Source organism: Lolium perenne, chromosome 4, assembly GCF_019359855.2.
Source record: "Lolium perenne isolate Kyuss_39 chromosome 4, Kyuss_2.0, whole genome shotgun sequence".
Classification (NCBI taxonomy): Eukaryota; Viridiplantae; Streptophyta; class Magnoliopsida; order Poales; family Poaceae; genus Lolium; species Lolium perenne.
Genome location: NC_067247.2, coordinates 168,728,887 through 168,742,624, shown reverse-complemented (window position 1 = coordinate 168,742,624; position 13,738 = coordinate 168,728,887). Strand labels below are relative to the sequence as shown.

The following is a 13,738-nucleotide window of genomic DNA, read 5'->3' as shown; positions in this document are numbered from 1 at the left end:
GTCAAGAAACCGCTCCATGTCCGGGGACATACCCCGTAAAATTTTAAGCACATAAATTTTCCATAGAGCATAATTTGTGCCATCAAATATAAACAAGTTATTGTGCACTAATCCTCTAGCCGACATCTTTACTCTCAAGGCGGTGAAGCCTAAGAGTGAGAGACCTTGCTCTGATACCAATTGAAAGGATACGGATGTCGCCTAGAGGGGGGGGGGGGGTGAATAGGCGGTTTAAAACTTTTACGAGATGGGCTTAACAAATGCGGAATAAAACTAGCGTTTACTTTGTCAAGCCCAAAGCCTATATACTATGGTTCACCTATGTGCACCAACAACTTATTCTAAGCAAAGGTTCACCTATGTGCACCAACAACTTATGCTAAGCAATACAAGCAAGTATGTGATAGCAAGATATATATAACTTCAAGCACGACGGCTATCACAAGATAAAGTGCATAAGTAAAGAGCTCGGGTATAGAGATAACCGAGGCACGCGGGAGACGATGATTTATCCCGAAGTTCACACTCTTGCGAGTGCTAATCTCCGTTGGAGAGGTGCGGTGGCTTAGTGCTCCCGAACGCCACAAGAGGCTCACCTTGAGGTGTGGTTGCTCGATGCACACCAACGCCACAAAGGCCTCACCCCAAGATGCGGTACTCACACCACACACCGAACGCCACGAAGGCGCCTCACCTAAATCTCCGGTGACCCTCGCCACAAAGGCCTAGGTCACGGTTCCACTAAGGGATTTCCTTCGAGGCGGAAACCGGGCCTTACACAAAGATTTGGGCACACATCCACAACTTAATTGGAGGCTCCCAACAAACCGCCACAAAGGCCTAGAATCCATCTAGGGTTCCAAGAACCCAAGAGTAACAACCTTCTTGTTTTCACCACCACGAATCACCGTGGAGAACTCAAACCGATGCACCAAATGCAATGGCAAGAACACCACAAAGATGCTCAAGTCCTTCTCTCTCAAATTCCAACAAAGCTACAAAAGCTATTGGGGGAATAAGAGAGAAAGAACAAAGGAATTCACAAAGAATACCAAGATCAAGATCTAGAGAGTTCCACTCACAAAGAGATGGATTTGATTGGTAGAAATGTAGATCTAGATCTCCTCTCTCTTTTCCCTCAAATGGGGGCAAGAATCATGGAGGGATTGAGAGATAGTGCAAGCTTCTCTAGTTCAACAATGGAGGAGAGAGAGAGTAAGAGAAGCTACAGCCCAAGGAGGAAGAAGGGGGGTATTTATACCCCCCAAGAAAATCGAGCCGTTGGGCAAAACCAGGACCGGATAATCCGGCCTAAGTAAGGGCCGGATTATCCGGGGGCCGGATTATCCGGCCTCAGGGACAAAACCAGGTAAAAATCCGGCCCCTGTCCAGAGCTGCTTTTCTTCTGGTCCTTAGTCGATTTCGGGGGGGGGGGGGGGGGATATTTCCGAAATATCCGGCCCGGATAATGCGCCCCGGATATTTCTGAAAAATCCGGCCTGGCAAAACTGCAGAAACACCAAAACTAAAACGGGCATAACTTTAGCATTCGGACTCCGATTTTGATGATCTTGGGCTTGTTTTGAAGCTAGGAACAAGCTCTACAAGATCATGCAGGAAACCATCATAGTACAACAAGGGAGGATAGAAACAAATGATGAAAGGTTTGACCTATCTAAAAAAGACATACCGGTAAAACCTCCAATCTCGAAAATGCAACAAGTTGCCCGTGCAAAAACCATTCTTGATGAACTAGAGCTTGTCATGAGAATAAGCACAAGCTCTAAATCATCACATGGATAATATCCAAATAACAACCAAGAAAGATGATGAATCAAACTCGAAAACGCAACAAGTGATCTATGCGAAATCCGTTTTCGATGAACTAGAGCTTGTCATGAGAATAAGCACAAGCTCTAAAACATCACATGGATAAGGTCCAAATAACAACCAAGAAAGATGATGCAAGGATGCAAAGATTTGAGCTCTCTCCGAACGATACGATCGAGTTACTCACTCGAGAGCCCTCTTGATAGTACAGCAACTAAACTATAAACCGGTCTCCAACTACACTATGAGACCGGTGAGAAAGAAACCCTATCAAGAGCAAACCTTATACTTGCGCATTCCACTTGAGCTTGATGACGATGATCTTGACCTCAACAAGATGGAACGCCTTTCTTGCTTGTGCTTGCTTGACGAAGTCTTGTAGATTGCTCCCCCATAAACCACCATGGGAGAGCTTCTTCTTCGGCGCATCTTCACTTAACCATGACCACCATGTGGATTGCTCCCCCATAATCCACCATGGGAGAGCTTCTTCTTCGGCGCATCTTCACATATCCATGATCATCATATGGATGGCAAGACTCAAGCAAAGGATCTCTTCGAGATGGCTCATCTTGAACTTGCACTTCATTCTTCATCATGTTGATGTCTTGAAGTCACTTGAGGGCTCACTTCATCTTCTTCTTCAAGACATACTTGACACTTGATATCCTTCATCAATTTCTTCTTATTGCAACCTTGAAGCCAACAAATGGTTCAAGAATTGCCTATGGACAACTCCTACAAATATAACTCAATGCAAACATTAGTCCATAGGGATTGTCATTAATTACCAAAACCACACATGGGGGCTCCATGCACTTTTAAGAAGGACTTCAACGACACTGGCGCCCACCACGGTGGCACTACCGGCCACCACATCGGCACTACCGGCCATTAGCAGCGGCACTGCCACCCCTAGCAGCGACACTGCCGCCCCTGCAGAGCGGTAGTACCGCCCGGGTCCGAACCAGTTTGGCCAAATCCCGTTTTGGGTCGGTTTCTATCCCTTGTTTCTGTACCCTGGTCGTCCTGAACGCCTATATAAGCCCCAAGGATGCCCCCAAATTAGGTTTAGACCACGTTTAAGATAAACCCTAGTTCAAATTTGATTGCTACGCAATACTACTGAATTATATACACCAATTCACATCGATCTAGTGTTTTGCTACTGAAAGTTTGTGTGATCTATCGTTCCACTAGGAATTGGGAGGTTGCAAATTAAACGCTTCGTGGTCGGCGGCTACGTGCGCAAGTGTGTGGAGTTGCGAATATCTTGCAGGGTTGAGAGTTGTTGCATTGGCGACATGGATCGATCGAGAGAGACTTGTCAGTGTCATACATATTATCATCCACTTATCATCGAGTTCATCACCATCCACCTCGCTTACTGAGAAGATCAGGCCACCCCTTATCACCATCATGGTGAATATCCAGCTTTTTGCAGAAGGTTCCGTAGTTATATGCTCGACCACCTCCTCGTCTCCTAGAGCCCACACAGTTCTAGCCATCGCACAATCCATCAACGAATGTCGCCATGAGTCAGCGACTCCACACAAAGTACAAGCATGTGTAGTTGACATATTACGATGATGCAACAAATCTGCTGATCTTACCGTGAAGAAGCCTCGTTTTTCAAAATTCCAAGCCCAAAAGTCTCCAGCAGTCCGAGTACATAACGGAATACTCTTAATTGTGTCTATATCCACCTGTACAAAGAATTTGTTTAACTTCTCTATATCCCAGGACACAGATGTAGAGTTGACCAGCTCATGTACCAGCATCGTAGGATCAGCCTCTCGCCAAGCAATTGGTCTCATTGATTGATCAGGTGGTAGCCAGTTTTGAGTCCAAATACGAGTAGATGTTCCATCACCAATGCGTCGAATGAGACCCTGTGTAAGAACCTCCCTCCCTTCTACCAATGCACGCCATATCTGCGAAATGTGATTACGCAATTCAGCATCCAGAAAATCAACGTTTGGATGATAAACTGTTTTGGTAATCCGAGCGCTCAATGTTGTAGAATCCTGGAGAATCCGCCAAGCTTGACGGGCTAGAAGGGCGAGGTTAAAAAGTTCAGTATCCCGAAAACCTAGTTTTCCCAAGTATTTAGGTTTCTTCATCTCCTTCCACGAGACCCATGCGGTCTTACGTTCCCCCTCTTTACTGCCCCACCATAATAATTTTGTAACCAGAGCATCAATATGTTGACATAATCCCTGAGATTTGCTGAGACGTTCGATCCTGCTCTGACTGAGCCAGATCCGGCCTGCGGCTAGGTGTACGTGGGCCCAAACTTCACGTCCCGTGCCAATTTCTGCCAGCCCGCTTTGCGGCCCATCCCAGGTGGTTTTCTTCCTCCGGCCACCCTCTCCGCGAGCGCCGCCGTCTCCAACCACTCTCGCTCCCATCCCACCCCAGCCAAGCCAAGCAGCGCCGCCAGCTGAGAGGCAGGAGCCCGGGAGCTCGCTCGAGGCAGGAATGGGGTGGAAGGCCGCGGAAAAGCTCATCAGGCACTGGAAGATCCTTCGCGGCGACAACGTACGTCCCCTCCACCCCCTGTTCGCTCCTCTTCCTGCCTGCTTGCCTTGTTCTTGACTTGAGAGATCTCAGAATTACTCTTCTTTTGGCGACAGGTGATGATCATAAGGGGCAAGGACAAGGGGGAGAGCGGGCTGATCAAGCGGGTCATCCGCTCGCAGAATCGCGTCATCGTCGAGGGCAAGAATCTGGTAACATAATAATCTATGCTCTGCTCTGCTCTGCTGTGCTCCCCCTTCCTTCCCCTTTATATGGTTTAGATGTCTCTGCCCTGTTCTTCAGTTAGCCTGCGTGTGCACTGCTGAACAACGGTGCCTATGTGGTTGCATTGGAGTATCACCCATTTTTGTTGATGAATATCTTGTTCGTCGTATACATTCGGATCATGCCACGCTATTGCACTCCAGGTGTTTGTCGAAATTCCTAGTCCATTGAAAGTGAAAGGGGCTTTTGGCTGTGTTAACTTTGCGCGCTAATTCCTCGCGCTTTTATTTTGGCTAATGTTAGGGCTGCTGTGCTGCACTTTGCACATAGTATGTTTTTGAGTGCAATATATGTATTTTTTTCTTGAGTTGTCGTGAATGATGAAACTAGACCATATTGCCCAACCAGATAGCCCCACACTGGGACACAATCTGTATGAATAGTGAATGAGAATCTACCTCTTTCCACCACATACCAAGCATCCATCAGGACATAACGATTTTGTAATCATAAGTAAGTAGGAAATGGCAACATATTACTTGTAGGATGCTTGCCTGCATGCATCGCCATAGACTCATACATGTGGAGGTTGGTCAAATCCTGTAGGAGTCAAGCAGTACCAGTGTCACTTAGGGTTGTTTTGGGTTATCGGAAATTAGGCCTAGTCTCTTCAAACAGGTAGTGCAACTGTGCAAGGGGAACGAAACAATGCCAGAAATATGTGCTCTAGTGTTGTTCCTATCTACTACTCCCTCCGCTCCATAATAATGAACTAAAACCACGACAAGAAGTATGGAACGGAGGGAGTATGTTTGAGCGACTAGCATATAATATTTTTTGGTATGTTGACGTGTACCGTTTCGTTACTGTGTTGTACATACTTACATTGCAATGTCCCTCACTCCGCTACATGCTTTAATTTTAGTGGACTGTCAAACTGACAATAAGCTGCCTTATAAAAACTGATATTAACAGCATGCAATCTTTTGCTGGATTTGTATGTGCCATATTAAATCAGGTTGATTTGTGCATGGAGCAATTTACTATATAGTACATGAAGCAATTTGTGCTAGGGAGTATTGCACTCCAGATGTTTGTCGAAATTCCTCATCCATTGAAAGTGAAAGGGGCCTTGGCTGTATTAACTTTGTGGCTAATTCCCCAGGCTTTGAGGCTAATGTTGGAGCTGCTGTGCTGCACTTTGCACATATGTTCTTAGTGCAATAGATGTCTTCTTGAATTGTCGTGAATCATACCATAGTGCCCCAAACCAGATAATCCCACTGGGACACCATCTGTATGAATATGAATCTTTAAATAGTAAATGAGAATCTACCTCTTTCTACCACATACCAAGCATCCATCATGACATAACGATATTGTAAGTATGAAATGACAACATATTACTTGTAGGATACTTGCCTGCATGCATCGTCATACATATGTAGGTTGGTAGGGGTGGGCAAACGCAGTTTGGGTGGTTTGACCGGTTTGGCTCAGTTCAATTTTTATAACTAAACTGGAAGTCCGTTTTGAGATTGTGAATGGAAATGTACTAGCACCTCACTGGCCGGTTTGGCCAGTTTTACCCGGTTTCAATTTTGCCCACCCTTAGAGGTTGGTCAAATCTTGGAGGAGTCAAGCAATAGCAGTGCAACTTAGGGCTTGTTTTGGATTATCAGAAATTAGGCCTAGTCCTTTCAAATGGGTAGTGAAAGAGGAAGAAGACAATGCCAGCAAGCAGCAATATGTGTTGCACTGTTGTTCCCATCTACTACGCTTGAGACTAGCATATAATCATTTTTGATATGTTGATGTGTACCGATTCATTACTTGTAATAAGGCACCTTATAAAACTGATAATAACAACAATGCCAGCGATGTACATACTTATATTGCAATGTACCTCACTCCACTACATGCTTTAGTTTTAGTGGAATGTCAAACTGACAATAAGGCGCCTTATAAAAACTGATAATAACGGCATGCAATCTTTTGCTGGATTTGTACATGCCATATTAAATCAGGTTGATTTGTGCATGAAGCAATTTACTATCGTGGATATCGAGCAGGAATTGTGAAATTTTACAATCTGTGTCCTTAAATCTTTGTGTTTTTAATTGGAGTATCAGACTATTGTATCTGTGTAGAGAATGTCTTGTTTGTCTACAAGCGGAGTACAATATCATCCTATGCTACGAGTTTGTCTACGATTGTTGCACTCTAGGTATTTGTCGAAATTCCTAATCCATGAGAGTGAAAGGGGCCTTGGCAGTGTTAATTTTGTGTGCTAATTCCTTATGGTTTCAGGCTAGTATTGGAGCTGCTATTTTGCACCTTGCAGAGATGTTTTTCAGTGATGACTGCGACACATGTTTTCTTCTTTAATTGTTGTGAATGGTGAGGAAAAACCATATTGCCCAACCAAATAGTCTCACTGGGACACGATGACTAATATGAATATGAATCTTTAAAAGTACATGAGAATCTAACACTCTCCACCCTGTACAGGGCATCATCATGAGTTTATGGTATACGGATATCGTGAGTAGGAAATGAGCACATATTACTTCTAGGATGCTTGCCTGCAAGCATCATCACTTTATTCTCAATTTTTTGAGAAGTCAAGCAATATCAGAGTAGCTTAGGTCTTGTTTTGGATGTCCGGAAATCAGGCCTAGTCCCTTCAAATAGGTAGCTAAAGGGGAACAAAACAACCCCAGCAATATGCATTGCAGTGGTGTTCCTATCTGCTTTTGAGCATATAATCTTTTTTTGGTATGTTACATACTTATACTACAATCTCCCTCACTCCAATACATGCTTTTACTATTAATGAACTGTCAAATTGGCACCAAGACTCCTTAAACAAACTGATAATAAGACCATATGACCTTTTTGCTGCATTTGAACATGCCATATTAAACCAGGTTGATTTGTGCATGGCGAGGAATTGACTCTTGAACAAGAATTGTGAACTGTACAATCTGCTTCCTTCTCCAATACTTGTATATTTAGTGTTGGATGCTTGCTTTTTTACTGGGCAACACTGTAACAGGGCAAGTGCAATCGGCAAGTGATCATTTTTTTTCATTGTTCTGTTAATGTGGCTCTCTCATACATGAGAAATTACTTAAACAATTGTGTGTTGACATCATTTCAGGTTAAGAAACATATTAAGCAGGGGGAAGGACATACTGGTGGGATTTTCTCAATCGAAGCTCCACTTCATGTTTCAAATGTACAAGTAATTGATCCTGTCACAGGGTATGATACTTGACCGTCTTTTAATACCTTTAGTCTCCAGGCATAGATATGCTAGTAAACACAAAATATTCTCTAGTCTCTAGGTATGATATTTCATTTTCTTCCATGTGTTTACTTAAAGAATATTTCTTTACGCAATTCGACTGCAGGAAACCATGTAAGACTGGATACAAGTATTTGGAAGATGGGACTAAAGTCAGGGTCTCTAGAGGAATGTATGCATCTGGTGCTGTGATACCGCGGCCAGAAATTTTGAAGGAGAGAAAAAAGCCGAGGCCCACATCAGGTATGTGTTTCATAAGCACATCATTCCTTCTCATAATTTCTTACTTTTCAACCGCATAATAATAATTCTCTTAAGTGAAGGGTTGACTGATTTGTAATGCTGCAATTGTGTGCACATCTGAAATGTTCATGATGTGTGTACTGTTCAATTTAGGGATTTCTATTGAGTTAACAAAATTTGATCTTCATGTAAAATCAGGAGAGCAAGCAAACACCAACTTGTACCACGCTATTTTTAATTTCCTTGTCTTACTAGAATCTATTTTTTGTTGTTCTGGAACACTATGCATTATGTTCTTAAATAACTGGATCCCCGATAGTCATGCTACTATAGGTGCTTCTGCTAATCATGTTTGCTGAATTCTATATTTTTCTGAAAACTTTGTTCTTCACAGGCATGATATAAGTTAGCAATAGTAAAGAGTGGATGAAACTCTAATGCTGCACTGTCCTTTACAATGGCTGGACTTGAGAGCTATGTGGCAATATGCATATAATATGTATGCACAAGAAAAATAACAAGTAGGATGTAGATGAATAACAACTGAAGCGCAGTAGAGATTAGTTGCTTTCTCGAATTGATAAGGTAGTTAGATCGTAGGGGGTATCTACCATCTAGTTGGCATTCAAGGAAATGCAAATATTATTATATGAGCATTCTATGAATATGATATGTCATTCTAGGAGATGTAATTTTCTGTCACTCATGCAGATGGCCCAAAGGATACACCAATTGAGCATGTGCTGGAGAAGACCTACGATGCCAAAGCTGGAATTGGTATGCCTGATCTGTAGAGGAGATGTTCCATTGTTGAGAGCGGAAGAGAAAGAGTTCCGCATATGTCGTCCATTCATCACATTAGGAACTCTGCAGTTATGTCAGGAGACAGTCAATATGTATTCACGAATAAGTCTATGATGATTGTCTTGGACTTGTCAGAATCTTCTGTGTTCCCTGAAGAATCTGAATGATGTGTATCATGTTAATCTTTTCATTTATGAAAACCCTCGCCACTAAAACAAAATAAAATTACGAACCGGCCTCTGGCAGGAGTGATCATGCTCACGAAGCTAACTGGAGTGTGCGCAGGACTGGCTTCAGCAGTACTTGTGCCACGCATGCTGGCTAGTGAATCTGAAGTTTGAGCTGAAATATGGTCATTTTAGAGCGGAGACTACTCTTTTTAAATCACATGTATTTTGGCTGAAAGTTGATGCTATGGATGTTGAAACCTTGCCCCCTTTTTTTTTTAGAGTGAAGAGACCTAAAAAAATTGCACTGAAAGTCAGAACCTTGCTCTTTTAGAGCACTGACCTTCTAATCTTGAAGCAAAAGTTGAGATCTTCCAATTTAACTATTTGAAACCCGTAGTGTTAGGGTAGAACGCTAATGTTCTGACGTCCAGAAATGGGATGGATGAACTCAAAGAAGGTAAACACTTTACAGATTGTGTGTTTCGGTACCATTCTCTCTTTAACAATGCAGGTTGTGCCTGTAACAAGCCAGCTGTGTAACGCTGCAGAACATATGCTGGTCACACTCCCACGGGAAATACACGAGCGCATGTGCAGGATGTACTACGTATTCGTGTATCTTGTAAAACAAAGAGGAGATACTACATATTTATACTAGCAGTATACTAAATAAAGTTCATATCAGGCAGATTTGCAGTTAATTTGCCTTGTACATGTTGGCTTTGGATTCATATATGCAACAACTTCTTGCCATAACTCTTTTGTGAAATTGGCAAACGGCGTGCCGAAAAACGAACTTAATGGGACACAAATTAATCAGGAGTAAGAATGAAACCGATGATCGGCAATAAACATGTGCAACGTTTAGCAAGGAAGAACAGCGACAATCAGGGGAAGAGGAAGTCATTTGTACTCAGCTGTATCCACTTGAACAAATTTTCAGCATAAGTAGTTAGAACCCATGAGGCCATGACAGTGATGACCGCAATCTGTATTCATTTCAACGAAATCTGTATTCCTTTGCACAAAAAAGTTTGAATACAGAGTTTACAAAATCTGTGTGGGTATCTCCACACAAAAGATGGATACCTACATACATCTTCAGAGGAGTTAGTACATTTACAATCGCTGGGTGCTGATGGAGATGGTATCCTAATTCCTAGCTAGCTAGAATTGGATATCGTAGGCTGAAAGAGGCAGGGAGTAATCGATGTCTCCAGCTCCGTCGAAGTCGTTGCCGAGCGTATCCCACGCATCCTGTGCTATCACGTCGTCTCCTCTCTCATCAGCCACAAAGCCTTCCAGTGAGCTCGCATGCTGATGATGATCCTGGCCTTCTTCTTGGATCTTGCCTCCGTGTTCCTTCACTGCTGGCACCTCTTCGAGCTCAGCCTCCATCAATCTCGTGCCGGCTCCTTCTTGTATCATGGCTTGGCCCCCGTCCGATGCCATTTCAGGTTCTGACAATCTCTCGAGCTCCTCATCCAACCCGTCCGCCCAACTCATGATCTCGTCGTCGTCTTCGTCGTTGCTGGCTTCTTCTCGGATGATGGGGTGGCCCCCCTCCGACGCCATTTCAGGCTCGGCCAATGTCGCGAGCTTGTCGTTGTTGACGGCTTCTTCTTGGATCATGCCGGTGTCCTCCCCTCGCGGGCTTTCCAGAAGAGCCTCCAACGAGTTCACCAAATCGTCGTCCTCGTCCATGACGCTGGTTGGCGCTTCAGCCGCGGGCCGTGGAGAAGGTGCGACCGGCTGCGAGCGAGGTGATATACGAGGACGTTCTTGTGGTGTCCCCCTTGGACTAGCCTGTCGTTGTGGCATCGCCGGAGTAGGACACTGTGGACGTACCGGTGGCACTGGAACCTCCAGTGGCGCCGGTGTTGGGCGCATCCGCTTGGGCGGCGGTGGCTCGACAATGGTGACGCCAGGCTGCCGTGGTCGCGAGGAAAGATCAAGGGCACTCGGGGGCGGTCGCTTCTTGATCGACTGCGGCTGCATGATCTTTGAAAGCCCAGGCGACGCTTGTTCTTGTCGACGCGGCTGCTGCTGCTGCTGAAGGGCCATGGCATTGGCGAATTCTTGTCGACGTAGCTGCTGCTGCTGCACGGCCATGGCATTGGCGGGTCCTTGTCGACGCAACAGCTCCTGCTGCTGAACGGCCATGGCATTGGCGAATTCTTGTCGACGTAGCTGCTGCTGCTGCTGCACGGCCATGGCATTGGCGGGTACTTGTCGACGCAGCTGCTGGTGCTGGTGCTGCACGGTCATGGCATTGGCCGTTCCTTGTCGACGCGGCAGCTGCTGCTGGTGCTGATGCTGAACGGGCATGACATTGGCGGCTTCTTGTTGGTGCTGGTCGGCGGCCGCGGCGGCCATGGCAGTGTCGTCAGGTTGAAGAGGAAGATCATCCCCTGCTAAAGATTCCTGGAGCGTGACGGGGTTCTTGGAATTGAGAGGGACGTAGAGCCTGCAGAAGACGCGCTCCCTCCCCTTGCCGTTGACGGCCAAGTGGTCCAGGCCGGAGCAGCGGTACTCATCCATCCTCCAATCCGTCTTGCGCCTCTTGTCCTTGTACATGTACTTAAGGGTCTCGTGGGAGCCGATGGTCTGGCCGGCGCGGTTCTTGACGTCCTTCTTCTCGGTGCCGACCCAGCTGCCGGGGCCGGCGGCGCGCGACATCCTGAACCCATCCCCGGCCTTCTGCCGCTTGACGGTGGTGAAGAAGAAGCGGTTGTGGGTCCTGGGAAGCCGGGTGTACCTCTCCGCCAGATCCTTGGGCTCGAAATCGTACACTTCCACCTCGGAGATGACCGCGGCCGTGTCCGGGAGCAGCTCGCCGAGGAGATGGCGCCGGAGGTAGACGCTGATCGCCTCCTCATGCGACGGAGTGAACCGGGCGCCGGAGCGGAGCGCGTGCAGGACATCGGCCGTACTCATCCGCGGCGCCATCTTTTGCATGAGAGGGCTTGCCGTCGAGTGCTTTTTTGGTGTGGTGGAAGCTAGGGATTGCCTGAGCATAAATACTCCGCATGCCCAAGGTAGAGACGGTGACCTAACCGGATGCTACTTCAATTCCGACACGCACACTGATAAGCATGCAACACTATATATCCTGGTCGAACTCACACCGTCTGTCACACGGACTGGAACTATACTCGGATATGAACACGACACTGTTAGGGGTTAGTTGGATTTCTTTGGGTTTGATGATAGCATGCACGATCCTAATCGGACTGACACAGACAGGACCTACACAAACGAACACGACGCCGTACCCACATCGGAGTATTATTCCTAACAATGTCAAACGGACAGGAACTACGGCACTGTTAGCGGTCATGATTAATTAGGTAAGTATACGCATTTACGTTTTGACCTGTTTCCTGGTTTAGGCCACGTTGAGTGTCCTAGTCCGATTAGTAGTACTAGTACACAGTAGACAGTAGTATTTGGTATTGGTTACAGTAGGCGGGTTTGTGTTCGACTCGGCTTCGGCGCTTAGATAGGTACTCGATCGGACTAACACGGACGGGAACTGATTTGTTATGCTGCAATTGTGTGCACATCTGAAACGTTCACGATGTGTGCTGTTCGATTTATGGAATAAATAAAGTTGAGCTAACACTTTTTTTTTTTCGAGGGTACGCCAATGGCGTACCAAATCTTTATAGAAGAAAGCAAGGTGTCATATACAAGAGGCCTGCCTAACGTCTGCGAACAGCGAAGGCGGCAACTCCACACACACACACACGCACCCCCTGGCCTACTCTCTCACAAAAAGGTACTCCTCTCCTCTTTTGGCAAGCTTCCAAAGGCCAAACTCCTCCTTGATCTGAATCAACATCTGGGCAGTAGAGAATTGCCGGTTAGTGTTTCCAAACACTCTAGCGTTGCGTTGCTTCCAGATCTGCCATGCGATGAGGATCACCAACGTGTCGAAGCTGATTTTATCCCTTTTCCTCACCAGATCTCTTGCCGAAGACCACCAAGACTCCAGAGAACTATCCCTGTTAGGCTCCACAATGTTCAGCCCTGCAGCCGTGATACAACCGAACCACACCTGACGAGCATATGGACAGCGCATAAGCACGTGATCCAGGTTGTCCTCCTCCTGAAGACACCAGTAACAAGCCGCCGATCGATCTTGCAATCCATGTCTGTGCCTTCTATCTGAGGTCCAAAGACGATATCTCAAAGCAAGCCACACAAAAATCTTGCATTTTGGTGGTGCGAATGAGTGCCAGATGGGTTTATACATGCTGAACTCTTCCTGCCCCAAACAAAGCATCCTGTATGTGTCCTTAGCTGAGTAAACACCCTTTAGCGATCCAGTCCAGGTGAATCTGTCCGGCCTGCTAACATCCCTGTCAACAAGCTCGATCTCCTCCCAGAGCCTAATGCATTGTGTCCAGCCATCCACTGACAGCTCCGGGCCAAGGTCACGCAGCCAGCTATTATCAAGGAGCGCGTCCGCCACGGTCCTCAAATTCTTCCTACGAGTGCTCACCGAGTCAAAGGCCAGTGGTGCAATCTCCTCCACACTGCGACCACGAATCCATCTGTCTTGCCAAAAGAGAACCTTGGATCCGTCTCCCACCTCCAGCTTAGCGAGACTACGGAAGACAGCGCGCGCCTT

General features: G+C 46.1%; 2 protein-coding genes across 2 annotated transcripts; one reads left to right on the top strand and one right to left on the bottom strand.

Annotated features, from left to right (window-relative positions):
• Window positions 1–4,193: 4,193 nt before the first annotated feature.
• Window positions 4,194–9,170, top strand: LOC127294757 (uncharacterized). Its single transcript, XM_051324640.2, has 5 exons — window positions 4,194–4,371; window positions 4,467–4,562; window positions 7,739–7,842; window positions 7,992–8,128; window positions 8,840–9,170. Exons 1-5 carry the CDS (start codon window positions 4,312–4,314, stop codon window positions 8,920–8,922), a joined length of 480 nt encoding a protein of 159 aa, XP_051180600.1. The 5' UTR covers window positions 4,194–4,311; the 3' UTR covers window positions 8,923–9,170.
• A 1,099-nt stretch (window positions 9,171–10,269) lies between these two features.
• Window positions 10,270–12,051, bottom strand: LOC127347447 (uncharacterized). The gene has a single exon (XM_051373634.1). It carries the CDS (start codon window positions 12,049–12,051, stop codon window positions 10,270–10,272), a length of 1,782 nt encoding a protein of 593 aa, XP_051229594.1.
• Window positions 12,052–13,738: the final 1,687 nt, after the last annotated feature.

What these genes read in the sequence shown, in the direction of transcription:
- LOC127294757 (XM_051324640.2), top strand. Translation starts at nt 4,312, where the DNA reads ATGGGGTGGAAGGCCGCGGAAAAGCTCATCAGGCACTGGAAGATCCTT. An exon ending in AGATCCTTCGCGGCGACAAC is followed by an intron (nt 4,372 to 4,466) that starts GTACGTCCCCTC and finishes TTTTGGCGACAG; the next exon opens with GTGATGATCATAAGGGGCAA. An exon ending in GTAATTGATCCTGTCACAGG is followed by an intron (nt 7,843 to 7,991) that starts GTATGATACTTG and finishes ATTCGACTGCAG; the next exon opens with GAAACCATGTAAGACTGGAT.
- LOC127347447 (XM_051373634.1), bottom strand. Translation starts at nt 12,051, where the DNA reads ATGGCGCCGCGGATGAGTACGGCCGATGTCCTGCACGCGCTCCGCTCC.